This window comes from Calonectris borealis, chromosome 13, assembly GCF_964195595.1.
Source record: "Calonectris borealis chromosome 13, bCalBor7.hap1.2, whole genome shotgun sequence".
Classification (NCBI taxonomy): Eukaryota; Metazoa; Chordata; class Aves; order Procellariiformes; family Procellariidae; genus Calonectris; species Calonectris borealis.
Genome location: NC_134324.1, coordinates 15120964 through 15138761, shown reverse-complemented (window position 1 = coordinate 15138761; position 17798 = coordinate 15120964). Strand labels below are relative to the sequence as shown.

The window sequence follows — 17798 nt, the reverse complement described above, 5'->3', positions numbered from 1 at the left end:
CCAGCACGCAAACCTACCTAGCTGCGCATGTGGTGAGGGAGCACGCACCCCAGACGAACCATGGCCGAGGTCTCAAGCTCACCTGTGGCGTGCCAGGCCCATATCTGCTCCCCGGCACGGGCGGTTTCATATGCTCAAGATGGCTTCTGGCTATGCCTGCGGCTATGGCTGACAGGTTTGCACCACGGCTGGATGGCAAGGATGGGCACCGGGGGTGCCTCCGGGCATCTGCACCCGGCGGTCAAGAAAGATCTGCCAGTTCGTATCCCTTTTTTGGGTGCCCATTACATGCCCTGGTGAGACAGATCCCCAGGGACATGGAAGCCTGCCAAATCCCTGCTCTGTCCACCCCAAGAGTCCCCCCGAGTTTAACAGCCTACTGGTGGCAGGACGTGCTGCCTACAGCCGTAGGGACTCTGCAGTTCATCCCCATCCTCTGGAGACAACAGAAAGTCCTGCACCGATCTCAGCAGGTTTCAGAAGGAAGCCCGGGACATTCTGCCTCTGTTTGTTGACTCCAATTACAGTCATGGGGTAGGAAATAGGATCACCTCCTCTTGATTAGAAAAAAGACATTTCTGCTTCCTGTGATTTATATGCACTGTTCCCACATTAAAACTGTCACCTGGATGATTGATCCCTGAAATCTGCTACATCACATTTTCTTTTGATGCCGTTTACTGAAAACAACTGCTTTCCCCAGCTAACAAGTCATTCATTCCAACTATAATATATAAACCAGGGAAGAAGACATTTAAAATTTACCAAGTATTTCGCACAGCCTTTCAATGTTTTCTTTGCTTTTGCTCCCTTAGTGTTCTATAGGTAATAAACCTCTGCTCACTTTGAAGGTTGACACTAAATTTTATTTATTTCCTTGCATTCATTGCTTCTGGGTGCACATGTAGATGCATACTCCTCCGCTACTGCAGGTCTGCACAGGACCCATAAGGACATCAATAGGATCCCAAGATAATGTGTGTATACAAAACAGGAGCAAGTTTCCCAAACTGTTTAACTCTGGATTGCAATGAATACTGAGAAGCCTATTTTATTTTATATGCAAGAATAAGTCCATGGCTTTGCAAGCAAGTTGGCACGATTGTTACATGTGATTTCAGGTCTGGGTTAGTTTGCACCAGTTGCTTGCAGTGATAAGGACATGGCCGGCACAAATTCCCACTGAAATTTTATCCCCTCCACACTGAAAACCAGCAGGTAGGCTGGCAATCCCAGGGAGGTAGCTCTGACAGATGGGAAACTCAACCCATGAGGATAAAAACCTAAATCCCAACTAGGGACTGGTGGGTTGCAAACCTGCCCCCAGACAAATCTCACTGCTGACAGGGGACCCCAAAGTTGAGGTGTCTGAGGGAAAGCCCATCTTACACTTAAAGTAAGGCAGATTTACACATATACAATTTGTTGTGCACACTCCCCTTTTTCTTGTTATACGATCTTGTTGCAATTAAGCCATGCTCAGTTTGGAGTGGTTGTTTTAATTTTCTGTATTCAACCACTGACCAGAGCTCCCAGAAAAAAATGTCTGTAGGTCTTTACCAAAACCATTAACGATGAGAAACTGTAGTCTGGGGGAAGAAGGAGGAAGACTGTAGGTCAGTCTGTGAGTGGGAGAATTAAGGCAACTCCACCTCAGGGTAGGAGAGACGTGTCCTGGAGACACTCACGGAGACTGAGAACTTAAAGAAGAACAGGAACGTGTGTAAATCCTGATTGAGACAAGCTGGCAGATGCAGAGTATTATGTGAACTGACCTTACTAACTAAGGAGCACCCTGGGCCTACCACTTGGCTGTGTCTCTTTAATACAGACCCACTAATACGTTATTCTTTAATGACAGTGTTAAAGACAGCCATATAACCCTTCTCCATGAAAGATGAAATAACAGCACTACAATTATACAAAAGATACAAAAGCAAAGGGTATTACTCACCCGTAATATTTCTTCCACACAGCTGGAGTCATTGGGAAGGGTAACCTAGGTTTAAAGAAAAAAAAGAAATGTTTAGTCAGGTGCTGATGCAAAGTTCAGTGACTACAACCACACAGGTGAACAGCTAACAAGCAACTGCCTCTGTTTGAAGACTGCTGTATCCACGCTTGCTGCCTACCAAATTTTCCAGTTCAGATCAACATAAATCATCAGCAGGACCCATTTTGTCAAAAGTTGTTTTTTTCTTCTGCTCTGCTTTGTGCTACTAACAACACTTTTGAAGCAATAAAGTACTCTGATTTCCTCACAGTTGAGAACTGGCACTAGAATTGCCTGAAACTTCTGTAATTGAAGAAGATCCCACTGTTACTCCTATCGGCAGCCTTCAGAGAGAAGGCAAGGTTTGGTTTAACTTGCCACATGCTGCAGTGAAGGACAAAGGTGATAACAGTTAGGAGAAAGCTGTTATCATCAACTATCTTATCCTACAGCTTAATAGGCTAACAGCCAAGACAGCTCTTAAAACTTAAACATATACTGTAATAAAATACTGGTTGGACTATAAGGGTGACTGCTGATTTTGTTGTTCCTCACTTCATCAGCCTGTTGCAGGTTAAGTATGCTCTGAAGACTGAACAGCACACAGGAATCCACCTCGAGAGGCTTGACATATTCCTCTTCCCCTTAGAAAGATGCGATCTATCTATGCACGCAACCATACCCCCCCTCACACTCAGTAGTGCCCTTAACGTCTTCCAATCAAAAATACTGGTTTAAACGGTACTTACAGCATTTGCCTCAATCCCTCATTCCAAAGACATGAAAGAGCACAAAACCTCTAAATACTGTGAACAATTACATAAACAGGCAGACATGACCCATACGTACAATCATTTTCTAGCACTTGCAGGTAGTTATGATGGGTTCTTATCATGGGGGTACAGCAGTAGAGGAAAAGATAAAATTCAGGAAGGTACCAAAAACCAGGTAAGTGCTTCGTACCATAAATACTCAGTGAGACTTTTCTGCCCAACGCTTCTACCTTATTGCCCTTGGTAACTAGCTTGGTAAAAGACACTCATGACTAAACGTAATCCCTGTCATCCTAATCTGCTATAGAGTTTGACCAAAAGCACCGACCATGGCTTTCCTCCTATATTTCAGCCAGCACTAAGCTTCAAGAATAAATCCACACAGCTACAAAAGTCAAAGACCAGAAAGACCTATTAGATCACCAAGTTCACGCTCTGCTAATGTAGCACATTTTCCCCATATCTTCTAGTACTGTAGTTAGTCTGACCCAAAAGCTGTAGGGAAATGGGTCTCCCATCCCTTTCCTTAATAAAATATGGAGCAGTGTTGAAACTATTTGGCCCTTTTTTGTGATAATTGTTGAAATTTTGCTTTCAGTGTCACCTCAGCCTTTCTGTAGAACTCCTCCCACTACTCTAAGTAATTCATTACTTCCCTTCACGCTTACACCACGCAGAGACATGCAGAATTATACTCCACTTCTCTCAAATGCTGTATGTTCAACTTTTACCTTCTTTCCCGATAAACAAGATTTTCCATCCCTTTGGCTTATTTCATCACTGTTCGCTGAATTTCCAACAGTTCATCAATATCTTGGTAAAGAAGTACTCAAGTGAATATGACTACACTGCAGGGATATTGGTGATTTTTATCCACTTCAGCAACTATAGATTATAATTTTCCATAATATCACCTAAAAACATTCAACCAACCAAAAAAAGAGCCTTACCTTTTGTCACCAGATTCTACTCAGCTCAAATTCTACCTAACAAACCTAGGCTGAGAACTTCCAGTGGATGGTCAGCATTAACTGCAACAGCCGTGCAGTCCACCCTCATACTGCATGACTTGATATTCCAGCACTTCATTGGCCTTCCTTCATCCCCCTACTTTTAACTTAAATCACTTTTTTCCTTCTCAACACCTGTAAGTTCTCTGCTAATCTGTGTTTTCCATACCTCATACCAACTCTCCATTCAGCGAGGAATATAGTTAACTTTAACCAAAAGATTAGCAAGCACGGGTATTACTGCAATGTGCAGTGGGACAGTGGGAGTACATATGTCTCTAATACACTCCTGATTTTTTTCATTGAAAAATTAGTATGTTGGAATACGAGAAAACAAAACAAATACTCCCCCAATAAGCTTGCAGTGTACACACCAACCACAAAATCTCTCACAGCAGTAACAGGAGCAGCCCAAAATCCAGCCGAGTGAGTCAGCCTGGGAAGAGTGAGAGCAGCAGAGGTTCAGAAGTCCTCTCTCTATTTAACACCCCTCCCTACCATTACACATGCCATTTTCAATGGTTAGCCGAGGTACCATGTGCATTCCTTTGTTTAGAAATGTCTTAATTGTGATAATTGTGTCCCTGACTATTAACACAGGGCAGAGCATATTTGTACTTGTTTCACAGTTCTCTCCCAATTCACAGCCCTGTTTAAGTTTATGTTACTTCAGAACTAATGATGATAATAACAATAAACATACCATTTTACTTTAATAAAGCCCACTATATATTATGCAATCACAACCAGCTTCTGCTGGCAGCACTTGCTAATAACTTTAAATGCTCATGCATCAATTTAATTGTGTTAATGGCAAAGAAGATTTTAATGGCTTGACAGAACTTTTGTTCCCTTTGGCATTGCTTTGTTTTGAATCACTGGTATTAAAGTAATGCAAGATGTCAAAGTGCTGTGATTGTCATATAGGGAGATCCAAGTAGGAGCTAGCACAAAGAGGAAAACATTTAGATTGATGCAAACATTAAAAGAATAATTATTACAACATGGCTATCAGAGAGAAGATCAATGTAACAGTCTTTCAGTACATTACTATTAATGGATTTCTAAAGAAATGAGACCATTTTTCTAAATTCATGCTACAGTTGCACATTCTAAGAGACTTGAAAGGCACAGACCTATTAGAAACAGTCTATCCTGGAAAAAAAAAGAAAAAACAACCTCTCAACCTTTCAAAGTGTGAATCAAAAATTGCAAGTTTAATTGTCCATAAACACTTGCATTCAGCTAACAAGTGCAAGCAGGCCCACATGGCACACCTTGGCATCCAAGTATAGATTCATCAGGACAGAATGAAACAGAGCAGATACAATATTCATCACCTTCTCGAGTACTAGTGCTATAACAAATTGTTATTAGAATTGCCATTAATAAAATGCCATGTTCCTCTAGTTTACTGAAGATTGGACATCCATCCCATACCACTACTTTCCTAATCTAATAAAAATCAAGTAGTTTAAGACCCATTATGTATTCTCCACCCCTTCTCCTCTTCAGCTTTCATCAGTAATCAGATTCTAAAAAGGAGGACACAGCTTGCATTCGTGCACGCTTTTGGTGCTTTTCTTCCTTTGTGAGCAGCATGGTCTAACTCAGCCAAAAGGACAGATTCCAGGAATTTGGCTTCTGTAAGACCAAGTAGTTGCATTTCACATCATGAGCTCTTCTCTCAGCCGGCAGCGCATTCATGAACCCCAGACTGAAGAACAGTGACTATTACATAAGCTGCAGACAGACGTCTTGAGGTAATAAAACTTCCATCAAAACAAAAAGATTTCACAACAGCTACATGCTACACTGAACTCATCTTCCAATTTCATTTTAATCTGGCAAAACTCTTTTGCATCAAAACGCTTCATGTTTACTTTTAAATATTGCTTGCTAAAAAAAAAAAAAAAAAAGAAGAAAAAAGGAAAGGTCAGATGATCAAAATATTCCACGTAATACAAGCCAGTATTATAAGGCTCTCTTCACATTTCGGTCTCACAAGAGAGAGAACAGAACGTAAATGATGTGGAACCAAAGGTTTAATGTATGGCTTGGATGGCTCAGTGCTAAACTTTAAAGGGAGGGAAGGAGGGCAGAAATCTAAGAGTGAGGGAATAGTAGCCTTTAATGTTATGCAGATCAAATGACACTGGGTGAATGGTTACAATATCTGATGAGTCATGTTGATCTAACCTTCCATTTATTCATTCAACAGTTCCTTGACCACTCTTACCTCCTGGACAATTTATAACCTGCATGAGATCAGATTTTGTTTTTGTGGCATAGAAAAATCATATAAAGTCTCTTTTCCCTGTAATTTACATCTGGCAGCAGGCATTTCTCAGAAATGTTAGCAACAAAATCTTCCAACCAGACTTGTCAGAATAGTTCTGAAAATTAAAATGTAGTGTCAGAAAGCAGAAATACACAATGAATAATGTCTTTGCCAGGACTGACCGACTACATTTTCATCTGGATAAACTGTTCATGAACAATCCCTCTGGCTTTATTGATGCACAATTGGCATTCAACAAGTAATCTCTTCTTCCGATCTTTGTTTTATTGGAAAGATAAATGTAGCATGTTAAATGAATGTAGGAACTCACATTCATTTCTTGCATATGAGCACCTATGTGCTTATACATCAAGAGCTCAGCTTTCATTGTCATCTCCTTTATGACATGAACCCATTCTGACTCTGGGGAGATGAAGCTCATACTACTGTTTACTCCTTCGAACACAAATTGATTTTTCACTTGCTAGCATGAAAAGATCCTGTGCATGAGCCTTGATTGATCATTTCCAGTGTGCATTACACAGTGATAAGAGGAAAACACTTAGAAAACCAGAAGCAGCAAAACCAGGACTGTCAACAGAAGCCTCGTCCTATGAAGGCCTTAGCTCCTGCCAGGCTTCCTATTAACAGAGGGTGCTTCTTTTTTGACTAATACAAGTGGGAAATGGATCGCGCAGTACTAAGAATAGCAGGTTTGCAGGTACAAGATGTTGGACTAGATGACCTCCCAACGTCCTTCCAACCTATATGAACCCATGATTCAATTTTTGCAATATGCTCACTATAAATCTAAGAAGATGCAATACTTCACCTGCACTTGTATGGTACCTTTCCAACACCAGCTTTCCTTTGATTGCCATCAGGATTTCCTTGCATGCTCAGGCTTCATTTCCCCTCTTCAGTCATTCCCTACATCTTTTCTGGACTTGCCCCTTTTCTGACAGGAGCCTCAGCTGCCATCTGACTACACATTTCTCCTCCTGAGGAAGACTGTTTCAGATTTACTTGAAGTAAACTTCATACCACTGCTCAAAGCCCACTGTTCAAACCTCCTTGGGTTGTTTCACAGTTCATGCTTTTGTCTGTTTCCTATCTTGCTAATATTTCGTCCCAAAAGGGTCATTCGTGTTAAAGACACCTGAAATAGATGTCAAACTAATCTCACTAGCTGGGAGGATCTTGGCTTTTCCTTACTAACTTTAGTGCAAATGGGTAAGAATGGGAGCAGCAAAAGAGCAAGGAATGAATATTGCAACCTGAGTGGTATTTTTTTTTCTGGTGTGTTTGATATTCATGAGGTTATCACCAACATATATTAGGACTGTATGTTTGGGCTCTGGAGGAAACTGAATGAAGTAAAACATGGTGGTATTCAAAAAAACCCAAATAAAATTGCTCCCTTGGTATTCAAATACATATATGTGTTTTTCAAGGGGTTATTAATTCTCAAGGGAGCCATCTGTGGGTCCCAAATAATGTATATCCACTGTTTTCTTTTAGTATCTCCACCATCCTGGAACCAAAATACCATGAGAAGACTACATTTCCCATTATTTCAACACCAAAAATATCTCCTGGGGCTTATTAAAAGGTCTGTGAAAATATATACTTTATATATATATAAAAAATTAAGAGAGGAAGAAAAACTATTGCCTAAAGCAAAATACAGAGAGCTGCTCCACTGTTCCCCCTTAATACAAATACTGCAGAAGCAGTTATGTCAAATATGCATTACTGGAGAACCTGAAAACAGGAAAAAGTTTTAAGGAGCGGACCAAGTTAATTCGTTTGTTAAGCTAAGACAGCCTGGCCTGCCATTAGTGCTGCTCTTCCAGTGGTGGATGGAGAAGTTTATGCCTCTTGCCTCGAGTAAAGCACATTAGCTAGGAAAAACAACTTACTAGTGTGGTCCAAAACGTGACTGAATCAGACTCCCGCTGACTTTAGTGAACTTCCCAGAAGGTCTCTAGTTCAGAAGCCAAAATTGCCTACAATGGGTACCTTTAGTTTCACACAAAAGTCAATGACTTTAATATGCTCCTCTCCAGTCACATAAGAGCTAGGCAAAACGGTACAGTTACACCAGGTTGGGGCGCTTGGGTGCTACCCCACAAATCGGAAGGAATTATAGTTTGATTTCCCTACAATGAACTTGGTTTACAATGACCTCCCAGTCAGAGGAACCCCAACTCCAAGGACAACGTTTTCTCACTGGCATTTAGTTCTGCTACAGCAACTTTTAAACCAGACTGACCTGGATGTGATGATTGTATTTTTCTTGTTCTTCCCAGTGCATGCTGTATTTAGCCCATTTTTTCTTTTTCATTTCTTTGATGTTTTCTTTTAACAATACCATTTCAATGTTGATCAGCATGAAATAGTCTCCATGAAAGCACAATATGCTGATGTTCAATTTAAACTCAATGGTTCTCCATTATTTTCATGCAGCAAATTGCCAAACTCTATTAGAGAGAGAAGCCTGATAAAGTGATCTCTCACTTCAAGGTCTCCTGGGAGTTTTTTAATGTAGGTAAGGCTGCACATTTTACTTATAGAATATTCTGAATGTAGTGTTTTAGAAGCTCGCCATGACGATAATACCAAAGTAGCTGGTAATGTCAGTATTCAGCCAGGTCCCAACAAAAGTGGCATTTGCAGTACTTAATTTGTGACCAAAACACTGGCTAGCATAAAGGTTGTTAAAACCATTTAATACTGACAAAGAGCAAGGAAATTTGGAATTTCACATTTTCTTTTTTTCTTTCTTCCTTTATTCCTTTCTCTCTCTCTGTCCCCCCTCCTCCAATGACTGCAAGTACCTATTTACTTATATAAAATAAGTACATTTTCTTATGTGCCTTGGTATTTTCACCTTATTCTGGAAGAGGTTACCTTATACATTTCCATTAAATTGATGATAAAAGGCACCCTGACCTAAAATGCCACCGTGCACTTGTCCACTTGAAACATCAAAGCCTGACTAACAGACTATGCAGCCCCCTGGTGCGGTGAGATATATGGTGTGGCAGAAATAAAGATCAAGTGTCTGCTTCTTGTCTTACTTTTACCAGTGTGAATGAAATCGAACTCCTCTGAAGACAATGAAGCAGTATAAGTATAAAAGGAGTGTGAAGGGAGTTCGGCTTCCAAGACTATTCGCCCTCAGTCAGGGGGATGTAAATTAGACGCCATATTTATTCTCAGTGCAACACTTTGAGTAGAACCTCTTGGAAATCATTCAAAATCCCTTTACTATACAGACATAGCTGTCTAAATCTAATACAACTTGGAATTGGATCTCCTTTAAATCTATCTCACATGAGTGGAATTTGGTGTCTGTTCCCAGTAACACCAGCACGAGAGCAGCATCGGGCAGGAGTTGTGTAACTTCCTGCTACAGTAATAGCAAAGTCGCCAGGTCAGACTGTGGCCTTCGTGACACGACTAAAACTCCGCTGATGTCAGTGAAGTTGCATCAGTCTAACCTGAAGCATTATTTGACCTCATCAATTCAGACTGTAACATTTCTTTTGAGGCTTTGAAGTGGAACTTTTTAAAGCATCTATTTACGTCTGACAATACCTTTACTGTAGCTGCAAGAATACAGCGGGTGACCGTGCTGGTTATCTGTTCCACTTCTTTTTTTAAAGCAGGTATGAATGTCCTCACTGAAAAATGTAATCCTGGGTGTCAACATTTTCTCATACTAAATCCATAACACAGCACTAGGAAGAAATTTAACTCTATCCCAGCTGAAACCAGGACACTGGGTTTTATTTGTACAGTAGTTTGCACAGCTTCAAGGCCAATGCTGGGACCCAAATTAATTGCTCAGAGCTTATTTGTAAATTAGTTATTTTCATACGGCCCTCCACCACAGTCACAACTTGTAGATCGTGTCCTTAGACTGAGGGCCAGAATTCAAAGGGCAAGGACATGGTCTTGCCCGGGGGAAACAAATATATTTTGAAATACCTTAGGGTTTAAATACCAACACTACCTGTTAGCATAACTAGTCCACACAGATACATTTTTTACATAAACTTCAATCAAATAAATGAAATTCCTACGTGAAATAAATGCCATTTTCCTTTTATTAATAATAACAAAATAGCACAATTAAAAATTATGTCTTTATTGGGATCAGATCCAAACTCAGACTACATTAAGAACCAGATCTTACGGTCATTAAATAGTAAAACACGATTATCCCAACTGCCACTGAATGTCATGGTTATCATACAAAAGGGGAGCTAAAAGAACACGTTTTTTGGTCAGTACAGAACTTAGAACAAAGAAAATCTGATTTTGAATGGGATCTTTATGGCCTCCCTTTTAGTTACATTTCTAATTAAAATGCTTTGATCTATTAATGCCAAGGGACACTGCTAAATGTATTCAATGCAGAAGTCACATACTTTTCCTGAGCTCCCAAAATCTCTCAGATCTGTGTGCACTTATGCTGCGTGCAGTTAAACCGCTCACTAAAATGAAAAGATATCTAAGAATAACTCACTTCCATTAGATTTATAAATCACATTAATTAATTCTACATCTCCAGTGGTGTAGAGACCAAACTCTAATGTGAGATCTAATTAAAGAAAAGGGAAAAAAAAATTGGAATTGAAACACAGAAGTAACTGTTTAGCCTCAAATTAATGAGGCGCTATGCTAAGCAAGAATGTCCATAAATCCCTAATGAGGATTTTAAACACATTAAAACTTCCTAATACAAAGTGTTTGCCTTCCTTTTATCCAATAACAAATAAGCCAATAATTTTCTGCCTCTAAATGACACTATTAACTGTCATGGCATGTTTTATTTGACAAACCCTCCATTCAAATACAGTAAAACCAATTAATTTGCCTGCTGTGAAATGTGTTTCTTGATAGCTTTTATGTGATTTTTCTTCTCAAAGAAATGTAAATAGGAGGTCAATGTAGGTGCCTGATTTTGCTTAAAAATATGCCGCAATAACTATAGATTTTCTAGTCAGTTTGCATTTCAAATGAATTGAAAGATAACCTCCATTTTCAGGTCATCAATCACATAATGGTCTCCTGATAAGTAAACAGTTGCAGAGTAATAGTTTTATTACTAGGGAAATGGTCCCATATTTGAGCCGTGATAGTTGCAAAATTACCACTTTGTTCCGTTATAAATAACGGTTCGCAGTCAGGGTGCCTGGCCTCTCTGCCGTCCCCGGCAGCCCGGCAAGGGCTGTGCTGCCGCACCCGCAGCGGTCAGCAAACAACGGCACCGGCACCAGCGTGCCCGCGCAGCCACTGGTTTTGCACCGCAGTTAAACTCCACGTCTTTTAAGTGTGAGGATGGCGATGTTACCTTTTTTTTTGGTCAGAAAAATCTATGGAACAAATAAATAATTCTGTGGTTTCAATGGTCCCCTGGGCCCTGCTCTGCTCTGCTGAGCAGATCTCAGCAGAGAAAAGCAAGGCCATGTTACGACTGCCCCACAATTAAGGTGTATCTGAATCGCCGAAGCTCTTCTGAGGTTTTGCCACTGGGAAGATCAGCTTACTAAAAACTACACATTTTATACTTTGGAAATACACTTTTTTCTGTCTGTGCCCACTGTATGAACTGAACCACATTGTACATTGAAGGCAAAATAGAGGATAATGCATGGCATGCCATGCTTTATGGGGCCTAACTGAATGCCAATTAATTTTTACAACATATGTACAGTTCCATCAGCTCTTGCATTGCATCATGATCACATGGAGACTGTGGTTTCTTTGCCTTAAGACGGAAACACAACTTGGAAAAAACCCACGACACACCACATACACACACAGAGAGAAGGAACAGGGAATTAAATAAAACAAAGATGCCTACCAGTGCTGAAAAGGACATAACTGCTCACTTATTTAATCGTCTGCAATAGATTACCAACCAGAACCAGATAATTTATGTAGCATACCATGACAGCTGATTTCCAATTTGCACTATCTCGTACGTGTGTTTCTTATTGAAATAAGCAAAGAAAATCTGCAACCTCCCTCGGAAGAGCAGTGCCAGGGCTGCCTGACACGTGAGCAGGGCTGGTGAGAAGCGAGGCTGGGACAAATCAAAGGCAGCAAAAGTGCTCTGCAGCTCTGTTAGCCACCGTCCCCATCACTGAGACACACGGCCCCAAACCCTTATTCGTTCCTTTTTTCCCAGCAGAAATCCCTGTTACTATTGCTAGAAATTTTTGCTGTAGTGACCTTTCTGCAGCGATGTCTGGAAAAGCAATTTGTAGTTATATATTATTATGATATAAAATTATATAAGTATGTACCCAAATAGGAGAAAAATGCATTATGCAAATATCTATATTTTGCTCTTAACCACAATCCTATTTAATAAGCTTAGGAATTGAATTGCAGCAGTTTCCAAAAGTAAATTGAAGAGACCCCTTGTCTTTCCCGAACAGTGAGAAAAACATGTTCTTTCTATACACTCTCAGATAATAAAAATTCCCGAATTAAACTTTAAAAAATACTTAAGTGAGAACTATGCTTCATGCAGTCAAATATCAGGAAATCAATTTCATGACGGATACAAGCTTTTGATCTTAAGGTACTGCATATTGTAACCTGTATTTTGCTCACTTTGAAATCCAGTGTTCCTGAACTTTGAACTAAGCTCCACCTCTCCAGAATGCAGCTGTCTGCATCTAATTTTGCTGATAAAATGTAAATTAAAAATTATTTATATTTTTGCGAAGGATCTAATATGATATCCCACATCAACAACTTTTACGTCTACTTCTTAATCGAGACATTGAATCGAGCTAAGACTACCTGACATTATTTCACTTCTGACCTTTTCAACTGTCAAAGCAGACAGATTTTTATCCTGCAAGATTCGAGCCAAAGCCTCAAAGGTGCAGTGCCAGAGCATTAATCCATTTCACTAGACAGAAATTATAATTGAAAGTTCAACTTACTTTAGCATTTTATGCTGAAATACTTCTGGCAGCCCAGGGCAGAAAGTCGAAATCTGGTTTCCAATGGAGACCATTTCCAATGGTTTCTAAATGTTGGCAGTGAAATTCCTTATTGTCAAAGAGATCAGCAGATGCCGGCTTCCATTAATTTACTTTCTGTGACTGCTGCTCACTTCAGGAAGCCTTTCTTTACCTAAGGATGCTGACCTGCTGCCGGATCCCATCAGAAACGGACTAGGAAAGACAATGATTTATTAGGAGACTGGGGACACTTCAGGGAAATTCCCTACAGCAGCCGGGGCAGATCCCATCCCTCCATTTATTCTGACTAATGCCATAAGCAGAAGAACAAATCTGCACAGAAGACGTAACGCAGATCTGTAAAAGCTCCAAACTCAAGCTAAATAAACTGCCCAAGTATATTACACTATCAAGAGTAACTCCAGAATCTGAAGGATCGGTAGACAGCTTTGCCTCTTCACTAACAGGTTGTCATAAAGGAAAAAGGACTTTTGAATCTGAAAATAACTTCACCATTTTAAGTAGTCAGTGGGCTGTAAATCCTTTGTTCTGGTATTCTGGAGCTGCCCAGAGGTCTTTGGCCAGGAAGTTCCCTATAAATAACAGTTTATTATTCTTAGACTAATCTCAAAAGCTATCTAAACAAGCATTTAAGTTAACTTGGAAGATATGTTTCATTAAAACCTAAATGTCTTTTTTCTTCATTTTTACAGTTGAGGCTGACTAGTAATTCTTGGCATCTTATCCAGAGGCTAAAAAGTTTCTTTTTGGGGGAAGGGGGAACAGGGAACATGAGATCTAATACCTGTTATGCAATGAAAACATTTTATCAATGTTTTCAAGACTACTATTGTATTTTCTCTATAAATTATACTGTCTATATCTGCACAAGGTCCCTTAAATCCTTAGTGCCAGGTATTAGCCCCTTAATTCAAAGCACTGAGAAATAATGCTGCAGCAATGCATGAGCAATGAGAAGAAAACAGCCCTGAAGACCACATTAAGTGGGTGTGTGTTGGGTCTCCTTGAGGCGCAGCGATCTTAAGGCTCAGCTCTCAAAGTCAGACCATTAAGGCAAGGAGAAAACAGACCGGCTCCTAGGCAATGCAAATCTCACAGAAGGGCATCTGAGACAAATACCAGAATTGCACGATACCTTAGGGACATCAACAGTGACATTAGCAAACCTTCTGTACCCTTGGAGAGGGTGTCTTGGCACTTACTGCTTCAGCACCTTTAATTACTTTGCCGCTACCAGCCCTGTCCGAGATGCCTGTCTCCTACTCTGCATGTGTGTATGTAACTGAGTGTATATGTATTTCTCCTTCCCCTTCGTCCTACCTAGATCTTAATGGCAAAGATGATCTACTGATCTATGGACTGCTGCTAGAGTTATTTCACACACACAGTGTGACCCCTCCTACGGTAGATCTCTTTGTGTCCAGGTTCTGATGCAGCACAGGTAGCAATCGCTCTTTGGATCCCTGTCTGGACTATTACCTTCAACCTACAGTTTGCTGCACTGTACTCAATCCACATACCCTGTCAATGATCCAATGCACAACTGCCGTTGCCTACAGTGGGATCAAGGACACTGGCCCTTTAACAGTCAGCTTTCATAGAAAACGTAGTTAATTTCAAACAGTTTTATTTTACAAACTTTACAGTAAATATTCTGACAGAATTTATTAAAGTAGAAAATAAAAGAATTTTGAAAACCCAGAGACAGAGAGGATTTGGGAATTTATAATCTCATTTTGCTAGAGGTGTACTGCAACTTTGGGCAAATTAATTATCTTCTGGGTTTCTTTCTTTGTGCATCTGTATAAATAAGCAATATATAACTAGCCACCATCTAGTTACTGCAGGAAAGCAGTGGTTTGGAGATCCTCAGCAGGATGGTGTCATATAGGAGTGACATACATACATACAAAGCTGTATACAACTGGAGATTCCTGACTGCTGTAAATGTCAATCCTCAATAAATGGTTTGACCTTTTTTATCTATTATTTTCATTTTATAACTGGAATCAGGTCTGACACACTGAGCATTTCAGGGGAATAAATGCAGCTTGGGGATGACTTCGCAGTCTCATGTCTCACATCACACCCTTGAAATGCAATGATCTCCCCAGAAATACAATGCTGTCTTGCTACTTAAGCCCCAAGGACCTCCCAGCATCCGTTTGCTGGCTGACCTAACAAGCCAATGAGCCCATTATCAGCATGTCTCTGTAAGCCAACGACGTTTCTTTTAGTGGAACTGCTTAAAGCATATAGCAGCTTGATCTTAGAGAAGTTATTCTTTAGGCATTTAATTGAGATCTTCCATGGGCAGAGTCACCTTCTGGATGAACCCACTTCTGCACTGACTACACAGAGAGGCCAGGGTCACCACTCTGTTTAATCGGGGCATCTCGGTGAAAGGCTGAAAGTTAGGTGAATTAAATATGGATCACAAAACCCACAACTGCGCTGCAGCTCATGTGCCAGGCTGAACTCGCAGTATAGAAATGGAAACAGATGGGGAATAAATTCCCCATCAGACAGTGGCTTGGGGATCTGAATGCAAGACCGAGAGCCAACCACTCTTGTCAAGCTAGACAATAAGCAATTTGTTGTCTAATGATAATTTTGAATTGGAGGGAGGAAGGCGAATTGCTTTGATTTGGACTTAAAACAACATTTTAAAAACTTTTCAGAAAGCTGAAAATTTGAAATTGTTCATTTTGTGTTGATTTAAAAAAGCTTCACTGTAACAAAAATGGAGGTGGTCTCCTACTGATTCCAACCTGGTAAAACACTTTCATTAAGAAAACAAAAAAAAACCACAAAACAATGGCAGGAGCTCCAGAAAGTAAAAACATAGAATTTGTTTAAAAAAATGGAAATGCCAATTAGCGAAATGCCTAAATGTCTGCTTCTGATTTTCACAATTTCCCAGAATTTGTAAAACCCAATAAAATAAAAAAATATTAATAGAAGTAGCAGTGCTGCTAGATTTGATCTTCCACTGTAGAAGCTGTGTCCCCCAAGTTGCAGAGCTGCATGGCTGAATTTCAGGCTTCCCTCACCCACAGCTTTGCCAGCGGGATAACAGAAAATCCAGTTTCCCTTCCACGTACAACTCAGTTCATTAAAATCACAGAATTGTTACAGGACTAAGGTGGGGTTTTTTTGACACAAATGCCTCTGCGTGCTACCAGTAAGCTCAACAAAATGAAATGAAGAAACTCTCAGAATTTATCAAAATGCCAGATTTTTCTCATTGGCTTTTACAGAGAACAGCCCCACTTTAATTGGCTGAGGGCAAAAAAGCTGTCGTATCTGAAATGGCCAGAAGAGAGAAAACACTGGCAGAATGATGTCTTCCTAGGTGAGGGTAGTCAAAGACTTAATTCCATGTGTCAGGGCAAGATAACACACAGTCATACGCATATGATCTCATCAGCCCTTCAGGAGACAGGATTTTACTTGACGTTTGGTAATATTATTTTAGAGACTTTCTTAATATGTTTGCAGAACACACAAACAAGGAAAAAATGCCGTGTAAACCTCTATCTAGGTACCACTTAAAGAGATATGCAATCATTATAATCAGAGTAATCACGGCATTATTAATTATAAGAGGAAAAAAATAGATAAACAAGCAGGAATTCCACATGTTGGCAAAAGAGTTTGCTGTCTACCACCAGTGTTCGTATCTCTCCCTCCCCGATGCCTATGTGCACTTTCATAGATATGCATGCACAACCTGGGCTGGCAGCGTACCCAACGTGTATCAACCTGAGGGTATTATTGAACCTATCAGGGTGAAAAATATCCCTGCTGCCACCCCTGCCCTGCCACCGCGAGCCTCTTGGGGAGCTCCTGCCCGTCCACCGCTCCTGCTGGCCTCCAGTGGGCAGGCATTTCGGACAGTGTGATGGTCCCCATTATAACAACATCGGTTTATGTTTTGCAAAAAGTCATTCCAGAGCTCTGTACCGACTAAAAGGGAATTCAGGGTCAGTTACTAGATCACTTCCCATTTCTTGAGATGACTGTAGGCATTTTCAGTGCTCCTGCCCTGAACCGCTCTCTGCAGGGACCCCAGGCAGGGGTTCCCCAGCAGCCTCAGGGCAAACCTGACCTGGTTCCTGTTGCCTTCCCCAGCGCTATCAGGGTTCGCCAGCGCAGCAGCATGACCTGAGTCGCCTCCAGCGAACTGCCCTTTGGCTCCAGCTTGAGTAACCTGCGAGCCCTAGGACGCCGGAGCTGGCTGCACCAGCAAAAGGGGTTGTGCAGGTTTGGAAAATTTCCTTCTAAACAACAAAGGCTAAAAACTTAGGGCTTGATTCTCCATTGCAACTTGACAGCTAGAAGCGAGGTACAAAATTGTGCTGGAAGAAACCCCCTTCTTAGAGAGTGGCCTGGCCAGGCTTGCAGGAGCACTGGCTGTTGGTCCCCGCTGCGCCATGCGTGGGTCCCTGTCCCAGCATCTGCAGAGAGGAGCTCCCACGGCAAACTGCCACCCCAGCCCAGCCCCTGCTTGGCCCTCAAACACCAAACACAGCCTGAAGCCGCCCTCAGCCTGCCTCCACGCGGGGCCAGAAAAACTAACAATCAGAGCTTTCTTTTAAGCCATGAAAGCTTAAACTCTGTAAAGCTTGACAGCAACTTGCACTCCCAGCTAACCCATCAGCATTTTCAAGCCTTAGGGAGATAAGACAGATACTTGTGTGTTTTTATATATAAAGTCATACG

General features: G+C 40.9%; 1 protein-coding gene across 1 annotated transcript in view; it reads right to left on the bottom strand.

The window, feature by feature from the left end:
* The window catches only part of AFF2 (ALF transcription elongation factor 2), a 343908-nt gene that overhangs the window by 151659 nt on the left and 174451 nt on the right, over positions 1 to 17798 (bottom strand). Inside the window, exon 4 of the mRNA XM_075162266.1 lies at positions 1955 to 1999. Within this exon, the coding sequence (XP_075018367.1) occupies positions 1955 to 1999 (45 nt within the window). The remainder of the gene's footprint in view (positions 1 to 1954; positions 2000 to 17798) is intronic.